We start from the raw sequence: 17,049 nt of genomic DNA, 5'->3' as shown, positions 1-17,049 counted from the left end.
AAGTGCAAATTTGGATGACTCTTTAAATTTCATTTGTGTCACATAAATTGATACAACAAAAATAACATATATTGGGTCCATTTTAATTTATTTGTCTTGTTTTTTTTTTGTGTTTTTTATATTTAAAAATTGCGTAAAAATACTATAAATCATGATAATTGACAATATAAAATATGTTTTGAAAAAAATACAAAATTTTTCACTGATTCTTGAAGTGAATCTATCGTAAAATTACTATAAATCATGATAATTGACAACATAAAATATTTCAAAAATGTTGTATGTGGTAGTCTTATTATGCCTTAAATAGCGTCAAAGAAAGTAAAGGTTTGTGATAAAAAAACTTATTCCTTTATCCACGCAAACAATCGTTTCAAAAACTCGGTTATTAGCCCAAAACATACCATTTATATTATAGCACGGGCCACATTATCTAGTATATATATATATTCATGTTTTTATTTGCATAAAACATAGCCAAAAGTAATAGAAACTAAACACTGCATATACATTATGATATACTCAAAAAAAATTGAATATAACTTAGTAATACATGAAGTATACATTGATTGTTCAATCTCCACCAACTCAAAATGTCCTCTAAATAGTCTCAACTATTAGATATGAAATCCTCTAGTTCTTTTAATTCTTTTGATAAATAATTTGCTTAAAACTTGCTTAAAACGATCCACATTTGTTGTCCGTCAATTTTTTTAAAAATAGAATAAACAATGAAGAAGAAAGATAAAATAGCAACCAAACAACAAGGTCCACCACAAGTTACAGTTCGTCAATGTCATGGCCAACAAAACGTCTCTCCCCTGATTTGGTGGAGTAAAATTCCAGTTTGTCAATGCCATGGCTGGCAGAATTCCCCTTCGCTGGTTTGGTGGAGTTTTCATCGAAATTGACGATCTCTGACTGGAGAGGACAGAGACGAAGAGGGAGGAGGAGAGACGGTGGTTAAAATATGTATACAAAATATACACATGTTTCTAATTAAGAGTTCATATATTTGATAAAGTGTAAATGTATTTGGTTAAGATTATATGTATCTATAAGAAAAGATTTTTGATGCTTGAAAAAAATGAAAGAAATTTGAATTTTCTTAAACTTTTATTATTGTATCTAGGGTAAGTCTTTATATATCCGTCATAAGATTTATGAATAGAGCTTCAATTATGTATCTGAGTTATATCCCTCAAGTTTCAATATATCTGAACATGTTAATGTATCTTCCTTTTTTTCACTGTATCTATAGTAAGTCTTCACGTATCCGTCAAATATCTACATGTAGATAATAATTTTTGGTCTGATTTCTGAGTTGTGTCCATTAAGAACAAGGTATCTGATCGTATACATGTATTTGCCATTAGATACTATATACATGATTGTTTGTATCTAGACATGTATATGAATGAATTTTAGCTTATTAATGATACATATCTTTATAACTTTTTGATATATTTTATAGTGATTGATTTGTTGTTGTGTTGAAAATGGCTTTAACGATATCACTGTAAGTAGCAGTATACTTGAGAATGATTCCATCAATTTTATATCTATCATAAATATCATCAGAAATTAACGTTCCGAAGTATATCAACAAAATAGTGATATTATCCATTGTGGAATGAACAAAACTCAAAATTATTGAAGAAGAATTAAGTAGAAAAAGAAGTTGAAAGTTTGTTGAATCTCTCCAAAAAAAAAATGGAAGAATTTTGATTGTTTTGGTATTTTTACAAATTGTGATGTGCCTAAATATTGCAAAAATGTTGTAAACATGATTTCTTTTTTAATATATGACTTTCATTTACATGTATATGGAAGCGACAAATACCTACATTTGATGTAGAAAATTGGTACAATCCATAATTATGTAAATTAAAGGGAGAAAATAATTAACTATCAAATTAGTGAAATTTGTGTTGTTTATTCAATAATAAGTGACTTATTTTTTAAATTAACTTTTTTTTATAAGAAATTTAACCCAATAAACATTTTATCTAATTTCCCCTTAAACTTCTTAAATGAGCTCCAATTTTATTTTTTGCCTAATTTTATTAAATCATGGGTTAGACCAGGTCATCAAACAAGCTTAGTTTATATTGACGGTTCTAACCCTCATTCGGATGATTCTAACCGTACCAAATTTGTTATTAAAAATTTTAAAAATTGTTCTTTCTACTCACCTACCTCCTCTGTCTTCATCTTCCCCAAAAAATTCAATCTGCTGAATGGAGAAGTTTCTTCAATATATATTTATGCTAATTCACACTCTTTTGGAACAATAAATATCTTTGAGGTCAGTCTTTTGTGTTCTCTTACAAAATTTTTGTTTAATTTTTCTTCATTTTCTGGGAAATATCTAATTTATATGATTTTACAGAAAGGCATGATTAAGTTATAATGGGGAAACTTAAAATTTTCCCCCAATTTTCAAGCTTTTAAATATACATACAACAAGGAGGGTAGTGAGTGTCCTTTTGTCTCAATTTATGCGACACATAACACATTTCGGATTTCGAGATTCAAATCAGTATTTTTGACCATAATTTTTTTAAATAATTTGAATTGTCAATTATTATGACTTATAGTAATTTTTAAATAGTTTACAAATATATAAATATTTTGGGTCAAACTTAGATGGTTTGACTCTTGAAAAACGAAATGTGTACATAAATTGGGACAGAGGGAGTACTTCGTACTTAACCAGGACCGGGTTCGAGTCCCCCAAGTACAAAGTTCTTTTATTAGAAAGATGTGTACACTATGTAAGACTTCCTGACACGAATTTAGATTTAGTCAGGTCCCAATGCGGATACCAGATAACGCATGGAAAACCCTAAGGCAATAAAGATACTACAATAAGGTCTTTTAAGTTGTAAACATGTAATGACTTTTAGTTTTTGGTCAATAACAAAGTTATAAGTCTTCTAATAAGGAAGATGATAAGAAGTTTACCATAAAAGACTATGAATTGTGAAAAATGTTAAAGTCTTGCTCTTTATTATGTGTGTTTCTTGTTGTTGTTGTTGTTGTTGTTGTAGTCTTTAGCAATATTTTTCGACAATGTCTCATGCTTCTTCTTCAAAAGTTTGCAAATATGGTGTTTTTTTGAGTTTTAGAGGTATAGATACACGTAGAAACTTTGTGAGCCATCTCTATAATGCTTTAGAACAAAGAGGAATTGATGTTTTTAAAGACGATGAGCGGTTGGAAACGGGAAAATCAATTCCTAATGAACTAATGAAAGCCATAGAAGAGTCTAGATTTGCTATTGTAATATTTTCCGAAAGCTATGCATCATCAAGATGGTGTTTGGAGGAGCTTGCACATATTATAAAGTGTCGAAATGAATTAGATCAGATAGTGATTCCAATTTTTTATGATGTTAGTCCATCTGATGTAAGCCATCAAAACTCACCATTCGCTGAGTCGTTTTCAAAATACAAAGATGATGAGTTGGAGAAGGTTCAAAGATGGAGAGAAGCTTGTAAGGAAGCTGGGAAAATATCAGGTTACCATTTACAAGAATGCAAGTAAGATTTCTTTCTTTTGCACCATATCCTTTTTTCGTAAATACTTTGATTTTCTGTCATATTCCCTTCCCTTTTTTCGTAAATGCTTTGGTTTGCTGCACTTATGTTGAGGGTCTTTTGGAAACAACCTCTCTACCTCCCCGAGGTAGGGGTAAGGTGTGCGTACACTCTAACCTCCCCAGATAGCCCTTGTGGGATTACACTGGATATGTTGTTGTTGTTGTGAAAGAATCATTAGAAGTAATAAAATAAGATATAAATCATAAAAGAGAGCACACACTTGGGTGCTAAATGTAAAGAACTCTATAATCTTATTTGATCTCTAAGTAGTTGTTCATTTCATTGTCGTTTAGGGATGAGGCAAATTGCATCAAGAAGGTTGTTGATCACATATTACCAAACATTATTTCAACCGTTTCGGAAAGCTTAGTGGGTACTCAAATTGAAAAAGTAATCTCATTATTACATATGAAATCTGATGATGTTTACTTCGTTGGATTATGGGGAATGAGTGGTATTGGTAAGACAGAAATCGCGAGTGTTATATATGAGAGATACCGTCATCAATTTGAAGCTTATTGTTTTCTTGGTGATGTTGGAGAAATGTACCGGAAAAAGGGACTTAGATGGCTACAGAAAACTCTTATCTGCAAACTATTTGGAAAAAAGATGATTGTAACTAGTGAGCATGATGGAACCACAATTATAAAGAATGGGCTTCGGTGGAAGAAAGTTTTACTCGTTCTTGACAACATAGACCATCTAAGTCAACTAGAGCTTATAGTTGGAGGGACAGAGTGGTTTGGCAGGGGTAGTAGAATTTTGATTACCACGAGAGACAAACACCTGATAGTCAGTCATGTGAAGGAGGATAAAGTATACGAAGTCTTACTATTATCTGAGAACGAAGCTCTTGAACTGTTTTGCATGCATGCTTTCAAAAGAAAATCTCCGGAGAGAGATTTTAAGGTACTTTCAAATGAAGTAGTGAAGTATGCTGATGGACTCCCTTTAGCTCTTAAAGTTTTGGGTTCTTCTCTTTATGGACGAAACAAAGAGCAATGTAGAGATATAATTGATAGATTGAAAAGAATCCCTAATGATGACATTCTAGGAAAACTTAAGATTGGTCTAGATGGGTTGAATAACGATGAGATGAGAACATTCCTTGATATAGCATGCTTGTACAATCATGAATATAGCTATTACGTTGAACGAATACTTAAGAGTTGTGGTATTCACTTGATAGGAATAAGCTACCTCATCGAAAAATCTCTCTTATGCATCAGATATCACTCGTTTGAGATGCATAGTTTGATAAGTCAAACGGGTCAAAATGTGTCGAGGGAAGAATATGCAAACAGCAGAGTATGGCTTATTGAGGAAGTTCATGACCTTTTTGCTGGAAAGTTGGTAAGAAATATTTTATCAAAAAAATTGATAATTTAAGAAGCTCTTAGTATTTTGTGACTTCGTTATGTTGAGTTTTTTTGACAAATAGATATATGTTTCTTTCCTTACAGAAAACAAAAAAGGTTGAAAGCCTACGGATCCCAAATGGTTACCGGTTTGATGATGATCATATCAATTATAACAAGGTATTCAAGAGAATGCAATGCTTACAGGTGTTGATACTTCATCGTAGAACTATTTGCTCGGAAAGCACTGTCACTTGTTTGCCTTCTAACCTGCGGTGGATTGAATGGCCGAACTATCCTTCAAGTTCATTGCCAGAGGGGTTTGAACCATCACAACTCGTTGGGCTTTGTTTACGTGGAAGTTGGCTTGTTGAACTTTGGCCAATACCAAAGGTATAGTGATTTCTTTCTCTCCAAAACAATAGCTCCAGTTTATCACGCGCTATGGTTCAAATGCTATACCAAATAAATGCTTTTGTATAAGCAATTTACATCATGTAACAGAAATAGAATAGCATATTTCTATTAGGAGTACTACTTGAGCTAACTGGTAATTCGCAGGTACGTTATGTTTTAATATTTTGTTATTTTTATGAAAACAGAAACTGTGCAACTTGAAGTATTTGAATCTAAGCGAGAGCCTTGGGCTAACGAAGACCCCTAATTTTGGTGATATGCCAAACTTGGAGACACTAAGTTTACGGAGGTGTGAGAATTTGGAAGTGGTTCATCCCTATCTTGGACATTGCAAAATGCTTACTTATTTGAGTTTGACGGGTTGTGTCAAACTTAAGAAGCTTCCAAAATTTGTCTGCATGGAATCTCTCGAGATTCTTCTCCTTGATGAATGCACGAGCTTAAAAAGATTTCCAAAAATCTGTGGAGATATGCGGCGCTTATCAATACTGTATGTAGAATCCCCCTGGATAAGAAGCTTACCCCCGTCTCTCAGCGGCCTTAGTCGTTTGAAACTGAAAGGTTGTGAAGTTCTTGAAAGTATTCCAGACTCTATTCTAAATCTTGAAAGACTTCACATTTCAGGTTGCAATAAACTTACAACTTTGCCAAACAGCCTCTTTGAATCACAACAATGGATATTTCTTTATATATACCGATGTTCTGGATTGGTAGAGCTCCCCGTATCTCTTGGAGTTCAAAAGAAACTTGGTTTTTTATCCGTAGAAGAATGTGAGAACTTAACGAAGCTTCCAAGCTCTATTCAGATGGAATCCCTTACAGAGCTCAAGATATCTAATTGCCCAAAATTAACTACATTTCCAGAAATAATCGGAGATATGCATTGCTTGAAAAGTTTGACTCTGGAGTCTACTGGGATTAGAGAACTGCCTTTGTCCATTGGGAATCTGAGTGGCCTCGAATATCTCAATCTGAAAGGTTGTGAAGATCTTGTAAGTCTATCAAACAGCCTCTGTAAGTTGAAGAATCTTCAACGGCTTATTCTTCGTGGCTGCAAAAAGCTTCCAGGAAACGTTGGTGATCTGCAAGAGTTTGAGACACTTGAAGAGCCTCGGAGATCTAGTAAATAAGTGTCTTAAGCTGCGTATCTTGTCAATATCATGGCGTGGTCATGAGAAATCCGAATGCCAAACTGTCTCAAGTGAACAAGTTAATGTGTTGAAGTTGCTACGACATTTTCTCCAGACATGCATCCAGGTTTTTTAGCTATCCATACACATATGAATGTTGAATATTCTCGTCAAATTGATTTGTACTAATAGTAGTTTCTATTGCAGTGTGACTTCCGCCAAAGGATTTCTTTTCTCATTTGTTTTCCTGAAGTCAGAATTCCAGAGTTGTTCGATTATCAGTTCATAAATCAAAAAGTGATCTCAATTGATCTGAAACCATCTTGGTATACCGATAAGTTCATGGGGTTTTCACTGTGTTATTGTCCTGTACTTGAAGCAAATGTGAGTTTAATAGCTACGTTGGTCTGAAAATCGGACCCTGAAAGAAAACATTCCTTGAAGTATGTCATCCGTGAATATTGTCCTAAGCTTCCTTCTTCCATGTACTTCATCTACATACCATTTGAAACATTGTGGCGCGCATTTGACAATAAAGAAGGGAAGAACCCAAATGATTATTACCTTTTGAAGGTATCTTCATTTTACAGGGAACTATGTTGGGGAATTCGATTGGAGTATGAGAATAAAGTTGGGAGATCGATCAAGAAGGATTTCACGAGTTATGTAAAGTCTTTCTGGTAAAGCAAAAGTGTACTGAAAACTAAGTTTTCATACGAATTTCCCAAATGATTCGTAGGTGGGAAAACCCTTTGTTTCCAAGTAGTGTTGTGCAACAATTTTTCGACTATCTCTGTTTCATGTTGAATATACATTTAGTTCTTAGTGTAAGTGTAACATCATGGTTTCAAGGGGAATGTTGTAATATATTTTGATTGACATTTGAGTTTCTTGTAAATAATACATTATGTATTTGTTGAGACATAAGTTTCATATATGTTTTTGAGTTACATTAGTATTTTGTTTATAACATGTCACATGTTGGATTTATCCACATCCTTGAATTATTATTCCACAAAAAGATTCGATTATGACTTTTTAGTGTTGTTATTGTCGTTGCATGTGGATAGGGGAAGTGGTTTTATTGGTTTGGTTAATCGGTCACATTTTATTCAACAAAAAGATTCGATTATGACTTTGTAGAGCTGTTATTGTTGTTGCATGTAGATAGTGAAATTTGGTTAATCGATCACATTTTATTCAACAGAAAGATTCGATTATGACTTTGTAGAGCTGTTATGGTTGTTGCATGTAGATAGTGAAATTTGGTTAATCGATCACATTTTATTCAACAGAAAGATTCGATTATGACTTTGTAGAGCTGTTATGGTTGTTGCATGTAGATAGTGAAATTTGGTTAATCGATCACATTTTATTCAACAGAAAGATTCGATTATGACTTTGTAGAGTTGTTATTGTTGTTGCATGTAGATAGGGGAGGTGGTTTTAACGATTTGGTTAATTGATGATATTTTAATTCGTCCAAGTTTAAATTGATTATTGATTTATTAACTCAGTATTTCATAGCTCCATATTATAGCTCATCAAAGTTTAGATTGATATCTAACCCAAATAAATTTATGGGAATATTTTTAAAAAGTGCTTTGCCTCCTTCCCTATGCTTTATCTTAATTAGTAGAGTTGACTTATTATGGCATTAAAACAACTTATCTTAATATTATTAAGTCAAAATTGTCTTATTATATTATTATATTAACACTTGGTATAAACAATTATTTGTGCATCAACTCAGCATGAAGTGCACTTCAAGTTTTATTTTTTCATAGATTTCCTCACACAATTAGGGTTTGGATCTGATAATTAAGAAGTCAACATTGAGCTTTGAACTTTGTGTGATAGTTATAAGTTCAACAAAAATTATACATGGACCAATAAAATTATGTCACATTTTTAATTTAACATGTCAACTCTTATTTATTTATTAACATAAATTATGGTGCAATGATTATGTTATGATTCTTCTATTTTTAACTAAAAGTCTAAAGTTCAAGCTCCTTAGAATGGAGAAAATTTTGTTAGGAATATCCCCTCTATAATGCATGAATTTTAATTAGTTGCATATAATAAGGAAGAAAAACAAATGTTTCCACGGTTTAAATATTTGACATTTTCTTTTGGTAGTTTTTCTTTTCTTTTTAAAATGTCTCTATATTTACTAACTCTCCATATAATTTCAATGTTCTACCTAGATTCTTTAAGACCTATTATGTAAAATGCATTTTAGTACATTATATACATTTTAAATCTAAATCACAATATTTAGGGATTTATATTATTTTTTAAAATTTTGTGCCTAGTTGAATTAAGCCACTTAAATTGGAATTGGAGAGTAACAAATTATTATCCCTTCAAAAATAAAATTTTCAACTCCCAAAAATGTTACTATTCAGTATTTTATTTTTCCAAAATTTACCCTTTTCTCTGATATTTTTTTCAAATCCCAACACTAATTATTTCTACTTTTAATTAAATAAAGTTTCCAAAAAATAAAAAAATACCTTTGATTTGTGTAGTTAATTACTCTCTACGTTGTAGCTTTTTATTTTATTTTTTATGTTCATTTAGAAAAAAATAATAAATCCAAAACTGAACTATTTTCTATACTCATTATCTTATTTATTAGACCTTCTTCAAATGACAACATGGCTAATATTAGGGAGATGGTTGAAAAATAATTATCAACGCTGGTATTAAAATTTCTAAAATGTGACATTTTTATTTATATTTATTCTTTTTACTTTTTAGTGAAAACTACTGTGTAGGTAAAATAGTAAGGGAATGGAGCAATTTTCTCTAGGTAAGTTAAAATTTGAAAAAGTAGTTGTAGAGTCTTTAGCTTTTAGGACTCTATGCAACTTTTTTTTTACTTTAAATATGAGAGTTAATTCAACATCTCTATTAAGATAAAATCAAGAAGAAAAAAATATGCTGCTAAACAAATTGATAGTAGTTTTTTTGGTCTCATTTCTCATTGTGAATAGTATAGTGGCTGAGAATCCTTATAGATTCTACGAATGGAATGTTACTTATGGTACTATTTCTCCTCTTGGTGTTCCACAACAGGTTTGTTTGTTTAATTTTCGTGTTCTGGAACGGATGTGATATAGATAGTCTACTTTATGTGCAGATAACATTTTGGAGATTCGATTTTATAATTGTGATGATTTTATAGTAATGTTTTGTGTTTTTTTTATTGTGTATAGGGAATTTTGATCAATGGGCAGTTTCCTGGACCTGATATTATTTCTGTCACAAATGACAATATTATTATCAATGTCTTCAACAATTTAGATGATGATTTTCTTATTTCATGGTAATTTTGCCTCACTTACTTCATTTGTTATCGTCGATATTATTAAATGAATAAAAATATCTATAGATGAAATGGTCACACATGCTCTTGAGCTCCTTATATCGTTCTTTTATCACTCGTTACATGTCTATTATTTGTGAAATCTATATAGGCATGGAGTGCAAAACAGGAGAAATTCATTCCAAGACGGAGTATGGGGCACGACGTGCCCCATACCACCAGGGAAGAATTTCACATACCGTTTGCAAATGAAGGATCAAATAGGAAGCTTTTACTATTTCCCTTCAACTGCATTTCACAAAGCTGCTGGTGGTTTTGGATCCATCAGGATCTTTAGTGGACCTTTTGTAACTGTTCCTCTCCCTGCTTATTCTGGCGATTTCATCGCCCTTATTGGAGATTGGTACAAGAGAAATCACACGGTACTTGTAAATGAATTTTTCATGCTAGATGTCATTATATTTGTTGACGATTTGTTCTGATACTTACTTGGTTTTACTATTTAAAATATACATTTATACAGAACCTTAAAGCAATTCTTGACAGAGGCCACAAGTTGCCTTTTCCTGATGGTATTCTTATCAATGGTCGTGGCCCTAATGGCGCTTCCTACACAGTTGATCAAGGTAAATACAACTGCAGATGTCGTAATTCTTCTTGTATAACAGAGTTAGAAAAGGAATATCTAACAATGAGTATCTCTATTTATGAATGCAGGGCAAACGTATAGACTAAGGATATCGAATGTTGGATTGGAAAATTCATTGAACTTCCGTGTTGAAGGACACAACATGACGTTGGTGGAAGTAGAGGGTACACACACAATGCAAGAGACGTATACCTCACTTGACGTTCATGTTGGACAATCCTACTCTGTCCTCATCACAGCTGATCAAGCTCCTAAGGACTACTACATTGTTGTTTCATCTCGTTTCACATCTAAGGTTCTGACTACCACAGGTGTACTTCACTACAGCACCTCTAACAGCACGGTCTCTGGCCCGATCCCTAGTGGACCAACCATTGAAGTTGGTTGGTCTCTTCACCAGGCCCGTTCTATCAGGTGTGGACTTGTTTTCTCCACTTTACTTGTCATATTTCGCTCTTCTAATACAACTTGGTACTCATTTTTTTTCGTGTCTTTGATTAGGACTAACTTGACAGCTAATGGACCAAGGCCTAACCCACAAGGCGCGTACCATTATGGTATGATCAATACAACTAGAACTATCAGACTTGCAACTTCTGCTGGCCAGGTGAATGGTGAGCAGAGATATGCTGTCAATAGTGTGTCGTTTGTGCCCACTGATGATACTCCATTGAAGCTCGCTGACTACTTCAAGATAGGAGGATTCTACCCCGGAAACATACATGATGTCCCCATCGGTGGAAGAATTCACCTCAACACATCTGTTTTGCAAACTGACTATAGGACATTCATTGAGATTGTATTCGAGAACAAGGAGAGTATCGTCCAAAGTTGGCATATTGCTGGTTACGCCTTTTGGGTAGTAGGGTAAGAACACTCGTCATTTATTCCAATTTCTAGTTATTACTCCCTCCGTCCCAATTTATGTGAAGGTGTTTGACTAGATTATAAATCATCACATTAAACATAAAGAAGGGAGTGCTATTGAGTTATGTTTAATTTTGACTGTGAATTATTCCTGATGTTAAATGTTAGCATGGACGGAGGACACTGGACTTCTGCAAGCAGGGACCAATACAATCTTCGTGATGCAGTTTCACGTAGCACAACTCAGGTGATCAGATTAATTCATATAATATGAAATAATTTATTTCCTAAGAAAAAAGAATAACATGAGAAAATATTGGAAAATGTAGGTGTATCCGAGGTCATGGACAGCAATATACATTGCATTAGACAATGTGGGAATTTGGAACATAAGATCAGAGTTTTGGGCGCGACGGTATCTCGGACAACAACTATACATGAGGGTATACACAACATCAACCTCCTTACAAGATGAATATCTGATTCCAAATAATGCTCTTTTGTGTGGCAAGGTGGTTGGATTCCACAACAAGACCATATTAAACTAAGGGCCAAATAAATATGATAAATTTGATTGACATATGATTTTCGCGGATTAGGGTGTTAAGTAGGTAGTTGTGTGTCGTCTCGTTGTCCAGCGAGATAGGTTTCTCTTTGCATATTATTAGTATTAGCACTGTTCTCATAGTTTATGGTCTCTCGATTCCTGCTTATATTGTTTATTGTGCTTTAACTATTGTAAGTTTCTTTTTTCTGTATGTTCTAGAATGTTTCCCTTATTATTTGTAATATCTTTCCTACTTTTTGTGTTACTTAAGTTATTTGTGATATCTTCCTTACTTTTTGTGTTACTATGTGGATAAGTTCTACTAACATTAATGTAAGGTTCATTATCTTTTTAACCTTAAAAAAATTGCATTCGGTTCAATTCTCATGGTTTTAGTTGTCTTGAAATTTATAATTTAAGAATTGTTGTTTTCCCATCTATGATTAGAAATTCACATTCTGTTATGTCTGCTTCTGTTGGATTAAAACAACCCAAAAATACTTTTAATATTGCTTAGACTTGTAAGTTCTAGAATTTTTACACATAAAAGAAAGAATGTTAAATATGAAAAGTCCTTCCAATGGTTATGATCCTCTGTTTAAGCCCAATGTACCACCACCAAAAGAGATACATGGAATTGAATATATTGTAATCTTAATAGTAGTGTGTTTCATAGCAGTCTTTCTACACATCCATATATTTTGCTTATATTGTTATTGGAGGATAATAAATTAACTAATGTTGTGGCCATAAAAAATAAATACAGTCCATATATTCAGTTTAAAAATCTCAATAATTTTTAAAATTTATGAATTTAAAAAGCATTTGATTAATTTGATACATTGGATGATATTATGGTATATTCATTATTAGTTTAGTGTTCTTATTATGTTATATTAATATTTTTTCAAATATATTAAAGATGTAATATTTAATTACTATATTGTTTAAATTGTATGTTATGAATTATATTGAGCATATTAGTATTATTGTAGTAGTACTTTGTCCCCAAGTAGATTTGCTAACCTAGATGATGAGGACATCTCTGAGGAAAAGGAAGAGGAAATACTGGATTATTGTTTTGCAAATGCAGCTAGGAATGCTGATATTTCTCCTAGGCAACAATGCAACAACAAAACGAAGCATGGAAGAAAGCATAGTTGAGATGATAAAGTGACTGAGGAGTTTGTTCCAAGGCACCCTACTGATGCAACTGGCGAAACAGAATCATATGATAGTGTCAACAGCTTCAACAAGATCCAATAAAGCAAAGAAGTGATGGACTATCAAGTGTTATTGGACAGATTTGAAGAAGCAGACAAGAGAAACATACTTCAAGTTCCTTTAGAAATTCAATCTATCTTTTTTAGTTCATACATTTGTAAAAGGAAGTTTGAGGTTGGTAACTCAACTTTCTCCTTGGCTTTTATGATTTTTTATTACTTGAATCCTCACTTGTAATATCATCATAGAGTGTATTATAAACTTTGTGATGATCATAGAATATCTAGTTATCTCTAGCTCGTATTTTTTTCATGGTTGTTAATTAGTAGAGGTTAGGTATCTCATTAGGATTGGTAAGGTAAGGACCAACCTCCTTTGCTTGTACGTATTCCTATTGAGATTTTTTTTATATATGTTTATTATTAATAAAAAAAAAAACTAGAACACTGCCTACTGGTATAAATTTGCTCAAAAAAAAGTATATTAGTATTATTGTACTTTTTTATATTTAATAATCTTTTAATTTAATATATTTAGATGTTGAGAAAACAAACAGTCTTAATAATTCAATGTTCAGATCTACAATAACATCTTAATCATTTAGATGTGCATTCAGATTCAGGCGTTATGTTTTAATCTTAATGAAAACAAATAAGGCCTAATGATTGAGTGGTAAAAGAACAAATCAACCACACTTTTCGGGACCTTTTTTTTCTTCACAAGATGAAATTCAACTCTCATTCTTTTCGCAAATGGAAGGAGATGTCGTGCAAGCCGAAGACTTTGTCAAGTGTCGATAAACTCACCTATAATAATGGGTCGATCTTGAGAATCAATCCTAATCGAATATATTGAAGGGAGATCATCTATCCTCTTAATCCTTAGAATAGGTATTATATATAGGATAATCAATTCACTGCGGTGCCCAAGACAAGACAAGATGAATAAGAATGTTGAAGGGACATAAGACTCAGATAAGGTAAGGAAAGACACTGACCATCTAGGTCGCCAATCTTCTTTTTTAGGGAGTTGGAGACGATCATTTATTAGAAGTCGATACTAAAATGATTCCACAAACAAAGAGCCATATACATTTTATTGTAACATCTACTAATTTGTTTTGCGAATAGTGTGAAAACAACTAGAAGTTGAGTAAACTGATGCAACAATTTTAGGCTTAAATATAACGTTACAGAATGATTGTAGTTTAATAAGTGAAAAAAACATAATCTGAAATCACTTTCACGACTTAGGCACAACATTATACCATTTTCCGAAAATAATTTTATACTTAGTAAGTCTTTGGCATTGAGTTGAGCTAAATTGAGCCCATTCTTCAGCCCAATCGAATCGAACCTATCTCAACGCTAATTCAACTTATTTATCAACATGAACTGTGGAGGGATACTTGATATTTCTCTACCTTTAATCACATGTCTCGAGTTCAAGCTTATAGGAATGAAGAAAATTTTGTTGGCAGTATCATCTCTAAAAAATGAATCAAGTAATGCCTGGATTTTAGTATTTGCATAGCTCCATTTCAACATTTGACATTTTCTTTTAGTATATTTATAACAACAACAACAGCATACCAATTAATATTAAGGATATACTTCAAAATAATTATCAACTCAGCTATCGTTACAAAGTATTGGTAAAATAGAAGGACGGAGGGAGGATTTTTTTCTAAATAAGTTAAACATTGAAAAAGTAGTTGTAGAGTCTTTGGCTTTTAGGACTCTATGCAACTTTTTTTTCACTTTAAATATGAGACGTTAATTCAAATACTCTATGAAGAAGAAAAAGAAAGAAAAAAAATATTGACATTTTAGTTAGTTGCATAGAATAAGGAAGAAAAAAATATTGACATTTTCTTTAGGTACAATTTTTTTTCTTTTTAAAATGTCCCTATATTTACTAACTCTCTATATAATTTCAATGCTCTACCGTAGATTCTTTAAGACCAAATATGTAAAATGCATTTTAGTACATTATATACATTTTTAATCTAAATCACAATAATATTAAAAAATTTATATTATTTTTAAAATTTTTGTGCCTAGTTAAATTAAGCATTTAAATTGAAATTGGAGAGTAACAAATTATTATAGGTTATACTCGCTTCAAAAACAAATTTTTCAAAGCCCAAAAATGTTACTATTCGTTATTTTATTTTTCCAAAATTTACCCTTTTCTCTGATATTATTTTCAAATCCCAACACTAATTATTTCTACTTTTAAATAAAGGTCCCAAAAAATAAAAAGGATACCCTTTGATTTGTGTTGTTAATTACTCTCTACGTTGTAGTTTTTTTTTTTTAAATGTTCATTAAGAAAAAATAATAAATCCAAAACTTAAGCATCGTTTACTATACTCATTATCTTATTTATTAGACCTTCTTCAAATAACAACAACAACAACAACAACATGACTGATATTAAGGAGATAATTGAAAAATAATTATCAACGTTGGTATTAAAATTTCTAAAACGTGATATTTTTATTTATGTTTTTTTTTTTTTACTTTTTTTTTCTTTTTTGTTGAAAACTACTGTTACAGTGTAGGTAAAATAGTAAGGGAATGGAGCAATTTTCTCTAAGTAAGTTAAAAGTTTGAAGAAGTAGTTGTAGAGTCTTTAGCTTTTAGGACTCTATACAACTTTTTTTAACTTTAAATATGAGACGTTAATTCAAATACTCTATTAAGATAAAGTCCAGATGAAGAAAAACAAATATGTTACTAAAAAATTGGTAAAGTAGTTTTTTTTGTCACTTCTAGTTGTGAATAGTATAGTAGCAGAGGTATTTCCTTATTATTTGCTATGTCTTCATTATTTTTTTAAATATTATTAGAGATAATTTAGGTATAAGTTTTATGAACATTAACATAATGTACATTATTTGTTTACCCTAAAAAAAAATGCATTTGGTTCTATTCTTATTGTTTTAGTTGTCTTGAAATTTATAATTTAAGAATGGTTGTTTTTCTATCTATGATTAGAAATTCACGTTTTGTTATGTTTAATTCTGTTGGATTAAAACAACTCAAAGATACTTTTAATATTGTTTACTTGTGTAAGTTCTAGAATTGTTACACATAAAAGAAAGGATGTTAAATATGAGAAGTCCTTCCAATGGTTATGATCCTCCGTCTAAGCATAATGTACCACCACCAAGAGCGTTGTAGAGAACTTAAAAATCTAAAATACTACAAGTGTCTAATTTTATCGGATGTCCACGAAGGGCTCAATAAGTTTGTATTTGGACTATTTAGATCAACTAAATGAGAGTATGACTATGTAGTAAAAGAACAAATTAACCACACTTTTCGGGACCCCTTGCTTTTTTTTACAAGACAACTAAATGAGAGTATGACTATGTAGTAAAAGAACAAATTAACCACACTTTTCGGGACCCCTTTCTTTTATTTACAAGATGAAATTCAACTCTCATTCTTTTCTTTCATAGCTGGAGCAAATGGAAGGAGACGTCTTTTATTTACAAGATGAAATTCAACTTTCATTCTTTTCTTTTATAGCTGGAGCAAATGGAAGGAGACGTTGAGCAAGCCGAAGACTTTGTTAAGTATCAGTAGACACGCCTATGGTTAGGGGTCGATCCTGAGAATCAATCCTAATTGGATTTATAAAAGGGAGATTCTCTATCCTCTTAATCTTTAGAGTAAATATTATATATAAGATACTCAAACCACTGCGGTGTCCAAGATAAGGCAAGATGAATAGGAATGTTGAAAGGACATAAAGCTCAGCTAACGCAAGGAACGACCCCTGACCATCTAGGTCACCAATCTTCTTTTTTAGGGACGATCATTTCTTAAAACTCGATAATAGTGTGTTTCTACCAACAAAGAGACATATCTGTTCTATTGCAACATTGCTGATTTTTCCACAAATAGA

General features: G+C 31.9%; 2 protein-coding genes across 2 annotated transcripts; both read left to right on the top strand.

Annotated features, from left to right (window-relative positions):
* Window positions 1-2,656: 2,656 nt before the first annotated feature.
* LOC107057669 (TMV resistance protein N-like) lies at window positions 2,657-7,465 on the top strand. Its single transcript, XM_015306603.1, has 5 exons — window positions 2,657-3,545; window positions 3,899-4,958; window positions 5,069-5,356; window positions 5,566-6,637; window positions 6,718-7,465. Exons 1-4 carry the CDS (start codon window positions 3,076-3,078, stop codon window positions 6,508-6,510), a joined length of 2,763 nt encoding a protein of 920 aa, XP_015162089.1. The 5' UTR covers window positions 2,657-3,075; the 3' UTR covers window positions 6,511-6,637; window positions 6,718-7,465.
* Window positions 7,466-9,455: 1,990 nt separating this feature from the next.
* LOC102583585 (L-ascorbate oxidase homolog) lies at window positions 9,456-12,063 on the top strand. Its single transcript, XM_015306604.1, has 8 exons — window positions 9,456-9,594; window positions 9,735-9,844; window positions 9,996-10,266; window positions 10,368-10,470; window positions 10,562-10,907; window positions 10,995-11,360; window positions 11,529-11,607; window positions 11,690-12,063. Exons 1-8 carry the CDS (start codon window positions 9,457-9,459, stop codon window positions 11,906-11,908), a joined length of 1,632 nt encoding a protein of 543 aa, XP_015162090.1. The 5' UTR covers window position 9,456; the 3' UTR covers window positions 11,909-12,063.
* Window positions 12,064-17,049: the final 4,986 nt, after the last annotated feature.

The sequence above is a fragment of the Solanum tuberosum genome, unplaced genomic scaffold (genome assembly GCF_000226075.1).
Source record: "Solanum tuberosum cultivar DM 1-3 516 R44 unplaced genomic scaffold, SolTub_3.0 scf00034, whole genome shotgun sequence".
NCBI lineage: Eukaryota > Viridiplantae > Streptophyta > Magnoliopsida > Solanales > Solanaceae > Solanum > Solanum tuberosum.
The sequence above is the reverse complement of the archived record's forward strand: the minus strand, read 5'-3'. Positions and strand labels throughout refer to the sequence as shown.

Excerpts from the sequence above, each read along its gene's own strand:
- LOC102583585 (XM_015306604.1), top strand. The coding sequence starts at position 9,457 with ATGCTGCTAAACAAATTGATAGTAGTTTTTTTGGTCTCATTTCTCATT. Across the intron at positions 10,267-10,367 it reads GGTACAAGAGAAATCACACG|AACCTTAAAGCAATTCTTGA; the intron begins GTACTTGTAAAT and ends ACATTTATACAG. Across the intron at positions 10,471-10,561 it reads TTCCTACACAGTTGATCAAG|GGCAAACGTATAGACTAAGG; the intron begins GTAAATACAACT and ends TTATGAATGCAG.
- LOC107057669 (XM_015306603.1), top strand. The coding sequence starts at position 3,076 with ATGTCTCATGCTTCTTCTTCAAAAGTTTGCAAATATGGTGTTTTTTTG. Across the intron at positions 3,546-3,898 it reads TACCATTTACAAGAATGCAA|GGATGAGGCAAATTGCATCA; the intron begins GTAAGATTTCTT and ends ATTGTCGTTTAG. Across the intron at positions 5,357-5,565 it reads AACTTTGGCCAATACCAAAG|AAACTGTGCAACTTGAAGTA; the intron begins GTATAGTGATTT and ends TTATGAAAACAG.